Genomic DNA, 19,753 nt, shown 5'->3' with positions numbered 1-19,753 from the left:
TCGTGCTGTACTGAGTATTATCGCTATTTTGTGCATTTTTCCTTTGATCTTTTTTTGTGATAATTTTCATATCATGCTTCTTGCTTGATATGAAAAAATTATCACTAGAAACTAAGGAGGCCACGTGGCGTTGCTAACGAAATTGACATTGAAATTGACAACGTCGTCATAGGTAAAATAGCGATAAACAGATTATCATTGGTCATCTCAACTCGATTGCTTTTATCACTTTCGCTGTTCCAGCTCAAGCGAGAAAATCAATCTCGTTGAGATATTCAACGATAATCTATAATTATTGAACACATATCTCCTACAATAGTTTAATTAACAAAATAACTGATGACAATTTTACTAGTAAAGCTTTATACTTTTGAGCTTGAATCACTTAAATATTTGCTACAAAATTTAAAATCAGAAAGTAAAGAGCTATTTAATTCTGAACTTGAAACAGCTTTTTTACGTTTCACTTCAGCAAAAACTAAAAATAAAATATATACATGGATACAGCCTCAACAAGGTACAAGTACGTCCAAGTGTGTATACATTAGCTCTATAAAGTTGTCTAATGCCATAAAGATTGACAAATAATCGTCTAAAAATGACTGTGATATATTTGAAGTCTGTCAAATTTAAAGATCTGAGAAGTGACTGCGAAACTGGTTGCAAATTATTTATGCAGCTGCTAGTATTTTACGGGAGCTGATAGGTAAAGTTGTAATCCAGTCAGATGAATATCCATTAATTAAACACATTTTGCTGGATTATTCAATTAATATTATGCCACCTGCTTTAAAAACATTTCTGTTTTGTCATTTGGATGATAGCTAATACGCGGCAGTTAATAAAGAGTACGATATACATATAAACAAAGTCCTTAGATAATGGCTTTAGCAGAACGTATAGTATCTATAAAGAGACATTTTTGCATTATTATCTATTAACGAGTTTGGCTGATCATGAGATTAGAAATATTCAAGATGGGGCAAACGTTCTACATGGCATTATTTCTTCTTCTGGAGGGTCAAATCTTATCCAATACAACCTCGTCATAACTACACGAACAATTAAAGTTCTCCTTATGACTTTGGTTGACTAAAAGGCAACATCGGTCCGATGCCAATTATATTTACTGGTATGATGTCATCCAACTTTCTACAAGATTTGATCTGTTCACGCAAAGGTAAAGGTATATGGGTAGGGTTGAGATTTAAAAAACATGTTTAACCCAGCTGCAGTTTTGCGCCTGTCCCAAGTCAGGAGCTTCTGGTCTTTGTTAGTCTGGTATGAATTTTGAATTTAATTTCCTGTGTATATTTCGGAGTTAAGTATGACGTCCATTATAGCTTCAAACTTGTTTACATTTTTGTTTAGAAGCTAGCTGGATAAGCATCCGGGTGTGATAGTTTCGCGCTGTGTTCATGAACTATTGTTGGTCTTCGACCGTTGTCCGCTTATTGATTGAGTTGTTGTTTCTTTGACACATTCCTCATGTTCAGTCCCAATTTTTAAATCAATCTGTAGCAGATCTTTATTGTGTTTGCTTTGAGAAAAACGACTGCTGTACTGATATATGCCCATGCCAAGGAATTAGTATTTGTATAAATATGTTGACCTATAGAATGATGATATTACTAGTAAAAAGTAAAATCACAAAAAATACTAAACTCGGAGGAAAATCAAATCGAAAAATAATCATATGGCAAAATCAAATGACTAAACACATAAAAAACGAATGAACAACAACTGTCATATTCCTGACTTGGTACAGGCACTTTCAAATGTAGAAAATGGTCCGACGTTTAGATCATTTAAGTATATGATAACGGAATATTATTATAGGAAAGCCAAATAAAAGGTCCAATATTTGGACAACCTTGTCGATTGTTTGAAGCGGCGAAACAAGATTTAAAAAAGTAAGTATATAAATGACAAAGTAGCAAAATGTCATCACCAGAGTAATTAAAAGTACAAAGTACTGTTTAAAAAATAAAAATAAAAAAAAAGTTTGATTAATAAGATATCTCAAGATACACGGCGGCCGACCAAAGAAAAATCGTGTATCATTTGTCAAACATTCAATGTTTTTAAGAGGCGAATTTTCTGTATAAAGTCAATAATTAGGTTGACTCTTAAAGCCCAAACTTTCTGCAGTCTTAAATACGCAAATAAAAGATAAAAAAAAAAAATATACCAATACAGAACGACATGTTCATTGAATTATAGCAAATATTTAGGTTTACAAATTTTTATTCGTTATTGCAAAAAAAATGAACTTAAAATATCTGACATTTTCTCCCTACCCAGTTTACCCCTATTATTATTCATGATGTAGACTGGTCACTGTTATTCATTCATAAGCAATTTGATTGGATTAACTTGTTATTAGTTTACCTTTAAACTTGTTTATGATTTTCATACATGACTATTGATAATAAGAACCTGCATGCATGTGTACGGTAACTCAAATGACCTTCAAACTAGACACTGGACGAGTCAATATTATGTTTTATCAATTAAAGTTAAGGTGTAAAGGTAAGAATTGCCACTTCTTCTATTTTCACAAAATTTTCGGACTGCACAGTTGATAAATTAATTTTTAAAAGCATATTGTTGAGATAAAAGAGAAAGTTTACTAATAAGATGTTTTGTTCCATAAAAAAAGTCATTTTCTTTAGAGAAAAACATAATACAATTTACGCACGGCTACGGTAGGTAGAATTATTATTTATCATAACAAAAAAAAAGCATTTTTCAGTCTCATTGTAATATGTTAATTACAATTAATTCCAAACTTAAGTAGTAAGTAAATGAAGTCAAAATATGTCCGATCTGCCTATTTCTGGACATCAAAAGACAATACGATCGTAATAATGTCAACTTCGTCTACCTCACAAAATCTTGTTAGGCACTATTATGCAAATTGTGCAAACCAGAGGATAAATTTCGAAAAAACAGCAAATTCATCTGGAATGAAAATAATTTCACCATGCTAAACTTGTCTCAGTTATTTGAATACTTTATGTATAAGTTCCAGTGGCTTATATGTCTGGCGCATAAAGGGTAAGAAAAAGAAGACAAATATTTATAAGTATTTAAATAATGTGGCAGGACTGCCAATATGTCAAATATTTTACAAGAGACAAAAAAAACCATGGAATCACGTTAAGTCATTATACATCCTTCAAAATTTGGCATAAATATGTTCTTTAAATGTTTTGACCAAAACAAGGGAAATTATGCATGCTGTGTCACTAGCAAAATATATACATGTATGTTGTAATTGGTACACCAAGGCAGACATTTAATGTATTATCTTCGAATACGTGAATTGTGTTTCAAAATTTTATCTATAGGATAACGTACCAATTTCAATACGAATGTTAAAAAAAATATTTTTAGGTAATTCATTGTCATCCTCAATATGACAGCTGGAAGCACCTCGACTAATTGTGGTTTTACACGTTTGCTTCAACCTGGATGTTTTTGTCAAGATAGTACTTGCACTGGAAAATGAATTGACGTAAACAACAACAAGGATGTTAGCAATTTACTCCAGTAGTACAAAATTTAACTGTATTCTACCAAAAACAAGGAAAGTCAAATGTTGTTGACCAATTGAATCGAACCTGACAAGAAAATAGGTTGAATTGTGTTTAAGCCAATCCTTCTCTGGACGACAATCTTTATTTGTACTCCAACAAACACCGATCCATCAAAATTCATCTTGCGGTGGCAAATCAAAAAGAAAATGAAAACAATGCAATCTTAAAAAAACCTGTATCCAAATTTCCAACTTTTAGTGTTGTGAACAAAGAAAGGTACATTTGAAAACAAAACGCACACTCAGGTAAACCTATGTGGTCTGAAAAAAATTATTACTATTTTCAATGTGTTTTAAAAATAAACAACCATCGACCATCTGCGTTTTACACATTTCCTATGAGCATCAACTTCAGAAGAATAACCAATAACTACACTTCATTAAACTGTTTATAAAAGGCGAACTTAAAATGAGGTTCAGATGTCTATCCCAAATGGGTAGGTTATCCAGCGAAATAAATCTTATAAAGGGATTCTGAGTAATTTCTAGAAAAAAACTTTCTCAAAGATGCAAATTTTTAATATTTTAATTTTTGTTTTGTAACTAAGTTTTAACAATTCCAGAATCGTATGCTTTCAATTCTCACTACTGCATGAAAAGGTTGTAACAGTAAAAATATCATAGCTACAACCATTGTATAGTCATAGCTAATTTATAATCGTAGCAACTTCAATACATTGATCGTCATGTAGACTTAAAAGTCACGGATACAAAATGTCTGACAGTAAGGGATATAGGTTAGATTATTTGTTAAACAATTTTACCGTGTGAAATTTTAGGTTATGACAAAGAGAAACAACTATCACTCCCATTTAATACATTAATTTAAGATAGATATTGATTTAAAAAAAGAAAAATTATCTCTTTTATCATTAATTAAATAGTAAGAATCATAAACCCTTGATGTACAAATGTATATATCTCTGTCCTTGTAAGTATTTACAGTTTGTATATCACAAACCAAACTGACACGTTTCGTATAGTGGTTTGAGATAGTATAAAACAAATAAATAAATTATGTAATTCTGGATTATACGGTTACCCCAAGACGCGCGTCTTGTCTACAAAATATCCCCAAGTTTTTTCAAATACTTCGTATCGAAGATATTTATCTTCACCTACGTAAAAATAATCGTTAGCAAGCTGTTTTTTTTTTTAAATTTTATTGTTGATTTAATTCCAGGTTATCTGATAAATTGAAGTTTTCGTCATTTATCAAGGTGTTGCAACTTTAAGGTACATTTTGAAGGTTGTAATATTTTATGATTTCTTCTTTTGTTATCAGTTAATTCATATATGTTATGACAATACTGATGACAAATCACGTAAACACAGAAGTGTTGACAGAGTGAGTCATTATTGATTCAGAGAAATCCAATGGGTCTTTCTTTCTAAGTATGATCTGTTTATCTGGAGAACGAAAAGAATAGAGCTTGCTAGGTTTGGGAAATCGCTTTTTGGATTTAAGGAGATTTGATATGAGTGCCAATGTGACAGGTTTCCATCCAAGTTACAATATGTAAAAGCCACCTTAAAAATATGTTAGTATAACTCGTTATGCAGTTTATAGTTTAAACATATTTATTTATAGTGGATTGGGAAACAAGTTTTGCAACTTATATTAATCCCTTTCCACTTTGCGTTATGCAGTGTTTTATATATCTTCCTTTTTTTATAAAAGACTTTCTTATGCTTTCTCTTATCTTAAACTCGTAATTTACTTAAATAGGTGTTCATGAATGTGTCAATGGAACTCATAGTTATATTTGCCTGAAGATTTAAAACAAATACTTCGTATCAAAGATATGTACCTGCACCAAAGTAAATACAAATCATAAGCATATTGGGTGTTCTTTTTTTTTTATTATTGTTGATTTAATTCTAGGTAATCTGATAAAATTAAGATCTCAGAATTTATTATGGTGTTGCTATTTAAAGATAGATTTTGAAAATTGATAAGATTTGTGACTCTATAGCTTTTGTTTTGAAAGAAATATATCGTTTATGTCATGAACTCTTCTCATTTTAAGATGAATATGCATTATATTTGTCGGAATTTTTTGCTTAGCGTTAGCGAGGTGTTATATATGATTACATGTAAGGCTTTGCATAGTTAAAATTAGCGTAGAAGAAATTACTTCGTTTGTTATAAAATATATACAGTGTTCACTAGGGTGAAGCTGATGACCGTAACTGCATTCACGGTCATCCTAAGATGTCGGATGAAAAATTAGGTCAGTATTTTTATTGTCTGTTTATGTGTTTCTACATCATATTTTCTTTACCAAGCATACTTTGATACGATGTAAATTTATAAAAGATTCACACGGAAGTCACAAATTTCTACCGAGAAACGTGTATAAAACGGGAATTTGGATTTGAAAAATTAGCTAAGATGACCGTAAATCGTAATCGAGATGACCGTAACAGGATTAGCGGTTCATAACAAGGCTGACCGTAATTGGTTAAAAGATGACCGTAAATTGTTAAGGATGATCGTAATTTAAAAAGAATGACTAAATTTAAAAGGATGACCATCAATTGAAAGAAATATCCATATTTGTATGCATTGTTTTTTGTTGAGTTTGTCGCAATACGGGCTCGGTTAGTTCTTTTTAACTATTTGGCGTATTTTGAGTTTATATGAAAATGATAGTAAACAGTATAATCGATGTTGTGAGTAGTTTTGATTTAAATGGACAATAGATCGACAATAGACACCTGCAAACAATGGGTTATTTTAACTGTGTAACTGAGTGGACCGTACCAAATGAAACTCGTATGTCTGTTTATTTTGCTATCTTCTGCATGTTTAAAAAAAAATGCACATTAAAAACAAGGTAGATTAGTTTTTTTTTCTCAAACCTAGACTTTATATAACTTTCACATATCTAAAGGTCCTGCCATGCTTTAATACTTTCCTAGATTTATCAGTTTGTCTGTTCTCTTGATAGATATGTGTCTGTGTAAAAACGGCCATATTTTTCAATTCCCTCAGATGAACCTTAAAGATTATGAATATCCGGTATTTGAGCCCATGTGTATGGTTCCAGAGGAGCAGAATAAAATCTTGATTTGTCTTGATGTGTAAAAAAAAACAATTCTATATTCTGTTTATACAATTTACAAGGCTCTCTTTTGAAATTCGCTATTCATACAAGACTATTTTAGGATCTATTTTGCTGGAGCTCAATTTCAACAATTTGGTCGGAGTATTTTAAAAACATTTTCTGTTATTTTACTTATAAGATAAAATGGAAGACCAATCAACAGAGACAATGGTTGTTGTAAGCAAAACCTTTTTTTTTTTGTTAATATTCTATTGAAGTATATTTACATTCATGTCAGTTAACTGCTAGTAGTCTGTTGTTATTTATGTATTATTGTCATTTTATTTATTTTCTTTTGTTACATCGTTTGACATCGGACTCGGACGTCTCTTGAACTGAATTTTAATGTGCGTATTGTTATTCTTTTACTTTTCTACATTGGCTGGAGGTATAGGGGGAGGGTTGAGATCACATAAACATGTTTAACCCCGCTGCAATTTTGCGCCTGTCCCAAGTCAGGAGCCTCTGGCCTTTGTTAGTCTTGTATGATTTTAAATTTTAGTTTCTTGTGTATAATTCGGAGTTTAGTATGACGTCCATTATCACTGTACTATTATGCATATTTTTAGGGGCCAGCTGAAGGACACCTACGGGTGCGGGAATTCTCGCTACATTGAAGACTCATTGGTTGCCTTCGGCTGTTGTCTGCTCTATGGTCGGGTGGTTGTCGCTTTGACATATTCACCATTTCATTTCTCAATTTTATTACATGTTTGATTTTCTTTTTAAATTTATAATTCTCTATATATTAAGTTGTAAATAACATGCAATGGATCTTTCTTTAAAAAAAATGTTTTATTTAAATTAATTAATTTTTCTTTTAAAGGATTTATCGTTGGACAGTATTAATGGTATATAGATAGTCTGGGCTCTTACACTTATAAACACATGATCCATTCATAATTTTAGTAATTTTGTTTAAGCTATCAATTGTTATTACTCTAATGATGTAAACTTCATAATTTGAGTCATTACAAAATTTTGAATCACTCTGTTGGTTTTCTATTAGAAGAATCTCAAAAATAAAAAAAAATCCTTTGCTTTGTAGTTGGATGCTACATATGACGAACCATGTATTTGAAGCACGTCTTATTTTTGTCTACCTTTAGGATAATGTTGTCTTATAAATACGTCTTATACCAACACGATTAATTATTAAAAATACGGATATTTCTTAGAAATGACGGTTATACTCTTAAAGGTACGGTCATCTTTTATAAATTACGGTCATCCTTTCGAAATTACGGTCATCATTTTACCAATCACGGTCATCATTATTTTATGTTACGGTCATCTTGAAAATATTTTAAAGATGATTTACGGTCGTCTTAGCGAATTTTTCAAATCCAATTTCCCGTTCTATACACGTTCCTCGGTAGAGATTTGTGACTTCCGTGTGAATCTTTTATAAATTTACATCGCACCAATGTATGCTTTGTAAAGAAAATGATGTAGAAACACCTAATTTTTCGTCCGACATCTTGGGCATTTGGGATGACCGTGAATGCAGTTACGGTCATCAGCTTTACCCCAGTGGTGTTGTTAAAGGACAAAGCGTACGAACTATCTTTAAAATATTTGGCTGTTCAAGTTTCCTCAACATGAGTATGTACAAAACCATTTCATATCTAATAGGTTAAAAAAAAGAACTCAAATTAGGATAAGCATATGTTGTTGGAAGAACAATCAATAAAAAAAAAAAACTTTTATAAAGTGAAATAATGGATTCATATTATAATATGAATATGTAATGCTGCTTGAAAATAAACTAATAGGTTGTATCTTGATACACTTTTGTAATAATGTTATATATCCTGGTTTTGGAAAAGCAGAAAACTAATCGTTTGAAGACAAAGGTGGTCTTATAGGTCTTGTGTGATTTTTATTTTTAGTTATATAATTCGGAGTTTAGTATGACGTCCATTATCACTAGTCAACATATTTTAAGAGGCCAGCTGAAGGACACCTACGGGTGCGGGAATTCTTGCTACATTGAAGACCTATTTGTGGCCTTCGACTGTTGTCTGCTCTATGGTCGGGTTGTTGTCGCTTTGAAACATTCCCCATTTCCCTTCTGAATTGTATTCGTTGACATACACTTAAGCAGCTTAACCTTGATGGTTTTAGTTATAATTGTGCATGTTGTATAAAAGGTTCGAGTGTTCAATTATGTGCATTATTAATTTGACTCGAGACTTGGTGCTTGATGGTAACATTTTATTGATACTTAATTATATACCTTTCTTTCATTTCCACTTCAAATGTTATTTGATATCTTTTGCTTCCTTTTTATTATTATATTCAACAAAAGATTTGAGATTCGATGTGCGGAAACTGTGTATTTAGTTTTCGGTTTTCGTTTTTTTGTAAATATCTTCTTTGTCCATCAACCTCAAAAGAAGTAGAAAGCTTATGGTCCTATTTTAAACAGGCATTAGAACTGAGGACAGGGGACTCTTGATTTATTTATAAAATATATAACTTATATGTCATATAGATAGATTGTTTTGCTTTTTTGCTTTTTTTGTTTTCATGGTTTTGTTTGTTAAATGTATTTTGTGTATGTTTATATTATTTGTCACAAACGTATTGTTCCGAGTTTAATATATTTATATTGATTTGTGTTGGTTGCTTTTCGGGACCTGTGATTTAAATTTTATTACAAGATGAAAATATTGACAAAGAGTTCTCGTATTACCGTTGTGATTATTGCCAATCATAACATTCTTGTGTCCTGTTTATATATATATATATAGTTTTGGCACAACTATTTAGTCATAAAAATTTGTTACACTTCACCATTTAAATGATGAAATATGGAAACAAAAGAGGTGAAAGTCGGAAAATAACAACATCCCGTCAAAAGATCTTTTTGAAAGGATGACAAATGACGTATGATGTTATGAGTTTACAATGTAACGTACCGTAACATATCATTTTTAGTAAAAATATACACCTGGAAAAAAGTATTGCAACACCTTGATTTTTTAAAACTTGAAAAATCAGCCTCTTTTTGGATAAAAAATAATAAAATATGTGTATGATATTATTGAAACATAGTTTATGATAACATTGGCATTGAAACGAACACAAAATGTTTCAAAAAAAATAATTTATATAACCACAATTTTAATAACAAAATGAAGTGTTTTTTGTACAAAAAAATGCATTTTACAACTTATACTGTAGTCGAACTTTACAATGTCAGACAGTTCAAAATTAATCTTTAAATGACTGTTCGCATCATGGTTGGTCGTTAGACGCCAAAGAATTAGTACTTTGTGCGTAGCCTCCAAGCAAACGGATAACCGCATCTCAACGTCTTCTGATTCCTGCCATAAATCGACTAATATGTTGTTAAGGTAGCAGCAACCATTTCTGATGAAGGGCATTGTTATTTAATGATGTGTTTGAACTGGTGTGTCCTTTTGTGCACTTTCCGCCCAATAGTGTCCCATATATGCTCGATATGGTTCAAATCCGGGCTTCGATCGGGCCAAGGAAGATGAACCGAATTCCATTTGAACATTGGATCTTCCTCAACGATGATAATTTCCAACTTTGGCGAGCTCTGCACTACATTGGATACGAAAAACTGTGTGTCTGTTCGTTAGCAAAGGTATCCGAAATGGTCTTATCGCACGATAACTTGTAGCGATGAGTTGATCTCGAACAGTTCTTGTTAAAAGGCTCATGTATGGCCACCACTCTTTTTTTAGGATTGTCTTGTATGCAATGGGTTTCCTTCTGACCAACCTTCAGTATGCATAATTTTCTCTAGCAAATGGTATAGGAGGTCTTCATTATCTCGGAAGGTCTTTAACAGCGTTTCTCAAAACGACCAACAATACGTGCAGTTGTTACAGCGACATCCCTGGTTCTCTTATGCTGATAATCTGCCATCTTGCTGCAGTTAAGAGTTGTCAAGGACCCATTACAAGGTGTCAATCACATCAATCTAAAAACTTGATTTTTTAAAGTGTTGAAAACAAGGAGGATAAAAACATCTATGTTGCTGTTTACGGGTACAGTAGCTGCATGTGCAGATAAAAACTTATCGAGTCGATATTTATTGATTAAACTGTATACATTATCTTTAGTTGATGATGGAAGTTTTTAACGATTAGTAATACATCCCTTTTACTGTTGATCTTCAGTTAAAATAATGTTGGGACGACATTCTATTGTTGTATCCGTTCTTAATTTTAGTGATAGTATCATCATTTTCCTGACGAAAACAATTATGTAACCTTCAGATGTTCAGTACTTGTTTTAAAAAAAAAACTTCATCTTTCTTAAATAATTGGACAGCTGAAGGTAGCATAATTGATTCCTACAGGTTATCTAATAGTATTAAAACCGATCTCCAATGTTGCTTTTTTTTTTTACTTTTTTTGGATTCGAGCGTCACTGATAAGTCTTTTGTAGACTTAACGCGCGTCTGGCGTATATACAAAATCTAGTCCTGGTATCTATGATGAGTTTGTTATTCTTCCTACTATCAAAGTCAGCTACAATTAAAACGAAAATTCAAATGCTGATGCTAAGGCTGTAAAGATCATGCCGCAAAAGACAAAGACCATAACTATTTTCGAATAATAATACTCAAGAAAAATCATTCATTTGAAGTAAAGGTGTTGATGTGCCAGCCACATTTTGTTCCTTTGACAAAATAGCTATTCAAGTATTTGATTAATAACCCAAACACCACCCTGTGGACAAACTGCACATTTTAAAAGACCTCGTGCACTGACCTAGGGGACTACAAAATATTTTTCAAGTGTCGGCGTTGATTTACAAGATTTTTTTTTTAAATCTAATTGTTTTGCTTGAATATGAATATAAAGCAACACATCGCTCATCAACGACAATGAATATGGGGAACATAAAAAGGAAAAAGTTTTCGCAGGTTTTCTGTTTAACAAATCAATCAAGTATCCGATTCGCAGTTTGTTTTAGTGATCGTTTTTTTCAAACCGATGTACTATCTTGAAATTAAATAAACGAAGATGCTAAATTCAATAGTGTGTTTGTTTAATTATAAGGGTTTTTTGATAAAGGGAACTCGAGAGGCAAAATTATGTTTCGGTTACATGGTAACAGGAAAAAATACAAGGGACATTTAAACGAAAATATTTTTTTTTAAAAAGGGTCACAAGACCTTTCAGAAAAAGGGATGATAATCAGGTGGTATCGTTTAGGTTTACAATAATCGTCTCTAGCAAAACAATCACCGAGTCGAGATAAATTTGAGTGAATGAGAAGAAAGATATGAGGCTTGCGTTGTGCTTTCATTCTGAAAAAATGTGTATATATATTTTTTTTCATGTATATTAGGTGAACAGGTCATATCGATTTGTTTTTATATCAGGATATTTCATGGCGATGAATTTATATATTATAACTGTATTTTTCAATTTACAAATAATAGAATAATATTTTGATCAATATAAGATGGGAAAATTTTGATGAACAAAAGAATTTTTATTGATTGCATGTTGTTTTTTTGTTTCTTGTATGCTCATTAATTATAAATTATAGTGTTATAGTTGAAATAAAATCAACTGCGGAGCAATCATTGTAGTTGAACCTTTTCCTACAACGTGAACATATCTCCCTATGTTTCTTTGTTTTCTTTCACCTAATAAGAACTGAAACCTCAGAAGAAATAAGAAGCAAAAGAAGAGATCTTCATTTTAGAATATTTATATCAGACTTGCCATTATTAGCTGTTATAACTATATCCTCTTTGTAATCTACACTTATATCTATTAAATCTAAATACACTTTTGATTTTAATTCAAAGTTTGAAACACTTTCTTTTTTTTATTTAAAATATGCTTTCATCGTTGTTTTTTTTTCATTTTGAGACCTCGTTCGCATGTAAATGTATTAAAGAAAAATATATGAAGTAGTTCTAGCCCATGCCAAAGTCATGATACGCATACGCTGTGTCTTCATGAAAATGCAGCAAAAACATGTTTACCTTCAACTGTACTTTTAATATCTATTGTGTCAGTTGAAGCGCTATCTAATGAGGCCACCATGTAGAAAAATGTATAAAAGTGTATTCACAAATGAATGATCACATTTGATCAAAATAAATCAAACATTATTTATGTGTTTGTTTGTTGCTGTTTTTGTTAACCTTTTTTTAACGTGTTTAACAATGTTCTAAGTAAAATAAAACAAACTCTAACAGCCCATTCTATAGAAATTATGACAGGTCTTCGGCGTTCGGCATCAGAGTTGTCCATTATTTTACTGAGTGAATTTGTATCAGCTTAAATCCTTTAAAGGAACATATTTCCAACAAGGATGATAAAGTTATGTATTTTAACAATTGATTTTATTGATTTTCTTATCTGAGTAATTTGGAAAAAAAGTATCATGGTAGTATTTAAGATAGATATCTATAAATTAATGAAAAGTAATGAAACTTTTCAGACAATTTTCAAACTACACAATTACAAAACTGTTAACTCATGTTCGTCCTCTATAACCACGTGTACACAGAGAAACTCCATAATACGAGTATATAACCTGTTAATTTCTTTTTATTCATAGAATAACAATTTATCATGATTTTGAAAAGGTTCCATCAAATAATAAATGTCAATTTTCAAAATAAAATATATACATGAATTTAATTTAAAGTCTATAGTTTGAAAAAAACAGTGTTGCAGATAATAAGAACACTTTGAATGTTATCTGCTGAATAAGTGCAAAGGAATGCATATTGTTTTTATTTGTGTAACGTGAACTTTTAAAAATCTTTGTTCATATATTATGTGTAAAAAAAACAGCAATATTTCAAGCTATAAACTACCTTCTTAGAAATTACTATTTGGGCCTTTAATATATATATATATATATATATATATTGATTTAATAAGCAACGGTTGGTCACTTGCCCATTATAATTTACCACAAGCGAAAGCAAAGAAGAAATATTAAACCCATGTTTAATTGAAAACAATTTCAGCCTTTATGATTTATTTATATTCTATTAGTAAAAGGAAAAGACTATTGAATTATAGAGCTCAATGTGTAAAAAAAACTTTTGGTGTTCCCTAATTGAACAAATCATTAATACTAAGTTTTACAAAAAAGAAAACAAAATAGGTGACATGCTTTCGACAAACGATTTGTGTGCAAATCGAAAATAGCTATTCAAGACTTAAAGTGCCATCTTTTGCATATTAACCTACTTATTTCATTACTGAAAACATCACTGATTCTTACTTTTATCTAAAACAAATATGAACTTTTAAAACTATTTATAATCATCGTTTGTCCGTCCTTTTTTCACTACTTTCACATTACATATTCTTAAGTAACAGGTAGTATTTGTCATTCAATGCATATGGTATCATTTAGCTATTTACTTTGGGTAAAAAATTCATCAGAAGCGTTCGATGCAGACAAAGTTAAAAGAAATCTTCACGTTGCCTATCATTATTACCGAGGATATGAACTCACAGCGTTTTTCAATCGTCATGTTAGAATTCAAATTGTTTATCATACAATTGAAGTTCACAAATTACTATCATGATATCATCATATACTACATTTATACTATAATTGACAAAATGTGTATTAGAAGATGTTGTATGAAAACTAATGAGACTACTCTCTATCAAATTTATAATTTATAAAAGTCAAAGTACGGTCTTCAACACATTTTACAACTGTCATACAAGTTAGAAGTTTGGCTAGCTATAAAATCAGGTATAAACTAATGTTGTCCTGGGTTTACCGATTTGATATATTTGATATAAATTTGTATTGAAATCATTAAATTGTTATGTTTTATTTAAAACTTGTCGTCGTGGTTATTTATTTGAAATATCAATTGTCCAGTATATTGATTGCTACTATTAATCCTAAAACCATGAAATTAATAAGAACTCGTCCCTCAGCTCGGGGCAGGATCTTAAAAAACATAATTAGTATAATACATGTTTTTTTAAACAGTAACTTTAAATCAGGTATGCGATTAAATTTTACGATTTACTTCATTATTTCGTTTTTGATCAAATATTGTGTAAACCTACATCTAGATGTGCAACCTCCGTCTTGAAAGGCTTAGTGTTACTTTAAACGAAAAGTTAACTCAAAAATTGTGAAATGCAAACGAATGTGAATGTACTCAATGTATACGTGTTAGTACGAGTACAATGCTTAAAGAAACAAACCAACAAAGTAAAGAAACAGGCGACATATAGTTTATGTGTCATTTTGGTCTCTTGTGGAGAATTGTCTCATTGACAATCATACCACATCTTCTTTGTTATGATTAATCATTTCCAATTGAAACACACCACATTATTTTCGAAGACAACAAGACAAAAAGGAATAAATAATCGAATTCAGAATACTCAATTCTACGAGATAAAGATTTTTTTTTTTTTTTTTTTTAATCTGAAGTTGGTGCAAACGCTATGATAGTTGATACAGTAAGGAACATGTATCTTAGATATACTGTTCCCAGATACTGTGATACTATTGATAATCTTGATCAGTCAAACTACGCCAATCTCAGACAAGCCTTATGATACCAAAATACAAACTTCAATTCTAAAAGCGTAGATTTATGACTTGGATGAAAGGTTGTCAAATTGACATTCTTACCACATGTTATCTCTATGTGTAGGGTACTTTTGAAAAGGCTCTCAAATACCAACTTAAACTAACGGTTAACCGGGTTAATCGGTCGAACGATTATCCGAGTAACCGGTTAGGCGAATGTGTATGATTTGACAACACTAGTATAAACCATAAAGTCATGCGGCTCTTGGGCTGATATTGAACCTATGGCTGATAATACATGCGATATGAAAAATGCCATGTAATAAACTGATATTATCACATGATTCGATTGTTGTCACATGCTTTTCCGTAACGTTATCGCATGGCTTTCCGGTGAGCTCGGCAAATTCCGGAAAATACACCTCAATGCCACGTTTTCAGTGAAAAAATTACATAAATAGTATACCAAACAGTTATTTGGATACTGGAAAGTATGATTGTGTAAAATAATAGATAACAAAAACATACATTAATTATTAAAATGCATTTTTAAAAATTTCAAACATAATTTTAGAAAGTTACTTTAAAAACAGTTGACTTTTCCAAACAGTGTTGATAATGTATATTGTTGAATCATTTATTTTGTTGATTCGTCCATATCAAAATATGTTTCTTCTCTGTTGAGGCATATGATAGAAAGATTTCAAATCGAATATACAAAATCTTGGGTCCGACGTCTGTGAACTTTTCAATATTTGAACTTATTTTTTGGAACCACGTAAAAGGATCATTATATGAATCTGTTATTCTTGTCCATTGTTGAAGCATATGATAAAAAGATCATATCATCCAGCTCTTGTGCTGATATAGAACCTATGGCTGATAATACATGCGCAGGCTCGAGGGCTAATATCATGAACGAGGGCCGATAAAGGGTCTGATATGACAAATGACATGTAATTAACTTTTTATCATATACTTCAGCAGAATAAATACTGACAAGAACTATTAAAATTTAATTTTGTTTGCCTTTGCACTTTCAGATAACATTTACAGACAACCAAAAATAAATCTTAACTTTAATTGTGTTTATTGATATTACAAGCATTTTATTTATCTTGTCACAACAATTAGCATGTTCTTCAATGATATTGTCACCTTATCTATGTCTTTCAAAACAAATTTAACTTAATTAATTTTTGCTCCTCAACCATTTTGTGAAAAGTCTTATCACTTGCAGTTTTCAAACAAATTTCCGGAAATGCACGAAGTTGCATTTGATAAACGTCACGGAAATTAACGGAAAGGCATGTGATAACATTCCGGAAGCAGTCAATAAAGGTACCTTTATCAGCCCGCTATGAAAATTCTTAGGAATCTGGTTAATAAACATTGTAATCTTTTATAGCCTTTTGATATTTTCAAATGTTATTGAACTGTAAAAGTTTAGTAATATTTTATACAAGTATATGATAAACTGATATTATCACATGATTCGATTGTTATCACATGCTTTTCGGTAACGTTATCGCATGGCTTTCCGGTGAAACTCGGCAAATACCGGCAAATACAACTTAATGCTACGTTTTCAGTGAGAAAACATTACAAAGTAGTATACCAAACAATTATTTAAATACTGGAAAGAATATTGTGTAAAATAATGAAAAACAAAAAACAAAAAAAGCATTAATTAAATGCAAGTTTCAGACATAATTTTGAATATTACTTTAAAAAAAAGTTGATCTTTCAAAACAGTGCTCATTATGTTTATTAATGAATTTTATTTTGTCGATTCGTCCATGTTGAAATATTTTTCTTCTCTGTTAAGGCATTTGATGAAAAATTTCATATCGAATGTACTAAATCTAAAGTACGACGTCCGTGAACATTTCGATCTTGGAATTTCTATTTTGGAACCACGTTAAAGAATCAATATATGAATCTGTTATTTTTCTCCATTGTTGAAGCATATCATCAAAAGATCATAAAATATCATTTTCCATATCGTATGTGTTATCAGCCCTCGGTCAATATCAGCCCTAGAGCCATGCGGCTCTTGTGCTGATATTGAACCTAGTGCTGATAATACATGCGATATGAAAAATGCCATGTAATAATCTGATAATATTTTGTTTTATCAAATGAACACTATAAGCATTTTCTGATATTTTCAGAGGAAACTCACACAACAATTTACTCACCTCTGTTTCACGTTTCATGTTATCTTGTAGATTACATTTTCCCAAGAACCACTTTACACTTTTGCACATTAAACATGTTAAATAAATACTGCTATCTGTGTGACATGTTTAAGTTGTCAATCATACCCGGAAGAAATTGGCAGCGTTACAAAATTGATTGAGGCCCTTCTTTAATATTTTGAACAATGGAAATCATTATTCAGATAGGCTCAATTGGGATAACTTAGAATACACAAATATTCTGGTTGAATATGCATTTGCCAATCAGTGTGAGCAGATGAAATGTTTAACGTTTCTCAGTTTTAGTTTGTAACCCGGATTTGTTTTTTCGCATCGATTTATGAATTTCGAACAGCGGTAAACTATTGTTTTCTTTAATTAAAATATAGAACTCATTTGTTGACCTTGATAAATTTTATGTATTTTATATACATTGATTATAAAAAGATGCAAGATATAAATGTTGTTCAGTTCAGAATAACATTTATTTTAAACCCTAAAGAAGTTGTGTTATTGTGACATTTCATTGTTTAAGTCTTAGGTCAAATGTGTTTCAGCTATCACAAATTCTCAGTTTATCTTATTCAAAAACACAATTTTAAAATCATTCGCAAAAGTGTATTTTGGCAAAACTTTAAGGAATTTTTGGTCCTAGATGATCTTCAACTTCGTACTTTATTTGGCCTCTCAAACGTTTTTTGTTTCGCACGTCACTGATGAGTCTTTGTAGACGAATTGCGCGTATGGAGCAAATATAACATTACAATCCTAGTAAATATTATGAGTTATTATTTTAAACAACTGTGCCGATGCCACTGCTGGTATGGTGTTTATTCCACGAAGGTATCACCAGCCCAGTAGCCAGCACTTCTGTGTTGACATTAATTATTATTGTAAATTACTTGGTTACAAGACTTGGAAATTCTGAAATACGAAGGCTTCTCTTCCTGAGGAATAGATTACTCTAGCTGTATTTGGCGAAAAGTTTAGGAAGTTTTTGGTCCTTAAATCTTTTTATTTTCGTATAGTTTTTTTTACTCTTTTTACATTTTTTTAATCGAGAATTACTGATAAGTCTTTTGCAGATAATACAAGCGTCTGGCGCAAATATAACATTTCAATCCTGGTATCTATGAAAAGTTTATCTAAAACCATTGGGTTGGTGACACTGCTGGTTAAGCTTTATTCTCCGAGGGTATCTTGAGCCCAGTAGCCAGTAAATCTGTGTTGACATGAATTATTATTGATGTGGTCATTATTATAGATCAACTATTTACTAAACTTTCAACTTTTGAAATATCAAGGCTTTTCTCCCTCAGGAATAGATTTCCTTATCTGTATTTGGCAAAACTGTTAGGGATTTTTGGTCTTCAATGCTTTTTAACTTCGTACAGTATTTTGCTTCTTTAACATGTTTTTTTCGGGCGTCACTGATGAGTCTTTTGTGGAGGAAATGCGTGTCTGGGGCAAACATCCATTTCAATCCTGGTATCTATGATATTTACAAGAAAGACAGTAAAAATATTGTACAAGTAGGCACAGGGAAACTGTCACAAATTAAACAAATTGGATGCAATCAGTATGCTGACTTCAGAAACAGAATGCAGAACACGGCAAGCAGTTATGAGCCTATCAAGAAAAAAAAGTTTCTGTTGTCCAGTCGCCAGAAAAAAAGGTTCATCTGAAACAAAAAGCAAGATTGACCTCGCCCGAGAAGATTGCAGTTTGTTTTCATGGATTTTTATATCCTGTCAAAGCAGACAATAATACTTGGAAGAGTTTTTCAGCCATGAAAATAAGAAATGTCCTCCATGGTCAATCAAGACCACCGCGTGCAACATGCACTTTTGATGAATACGCAAAAGATGTGATTTTGGCGTACATTATCCACCTTACTTCAAAACATGCCAGAGTAGATGTTAGCTTTGATATTTACATAGAGAACAGTCTAAAAGCACAAACACGTAAAACGAGGGGTGCTGGATCCAGGAGGAAAGTTGTCGGCACCAGTAAGACTCCGAAAGCTTGGTCAATCTCCGTTTGAGTGGACGAAAACAAAACGGAATTGTTTTATTTCCTTGCCGAGAAAAATTTGCTCGATTCAATCTGACAAAATTATTTTTGTGTCAAAAGGCGAAATTGTTATGACAAATTCTAATGATGACCATGACGATCTCAGTCCGTGTAATCACGAAGAAGCAGACCATCAAGAATAATTGTTCATATCATTAGTGCAGCTGAAAAGGGTGTACGTTTTCACTGATAATCAACTCAGACACTGATGTAGTGGTTTTGGCCGTGTATTTTTT

General features: G+C 31.4%; 1 protein-coding gene across 1 annotated transcript in view; it reads right to left on the bottom strand.

Annotated features, from left to right (window-relative positions):
• Positions 1-17,462, bottom strand: part of LOC134727830 (uncharacterized) — a 102,578-nt gene extending 85,116 nt beyond the window's left edge. Inside the window, exon 1 of the mRNA XM_063592221.1 lies at positions 17,445-17,462. Coding sequence (XP_063448291.1) covers positions 17,445-17,462 — 18 coding nt within the window. The remainder of the gene's footprint in view (positions 1-17,444) is intronic.
• Positions 17,463-19,753: the final 2,291 nt, after the last annotated feature.

The sequence above is a fragment of the Mytilus trossulus genome, chromosome 8 (assembly GCF_036588685.1).
Source record: "Mytilus trossulus isolate FHL-02 chromosome 8, PNRI_Mtr1.1.1.hap1, whole genome shotgun sequence".
In the NCBI taxonomy this organism is placed as follows: domain Eukaryota; kingdom Metazoa; phylum Mollusca; class Bivalvia; order Mytilida; family Mytilidae; genus Mytilus; species Mytilus trossulus.
This window is presented reverse-complemented; position numbering and strand designations above follow the sequence as displayed.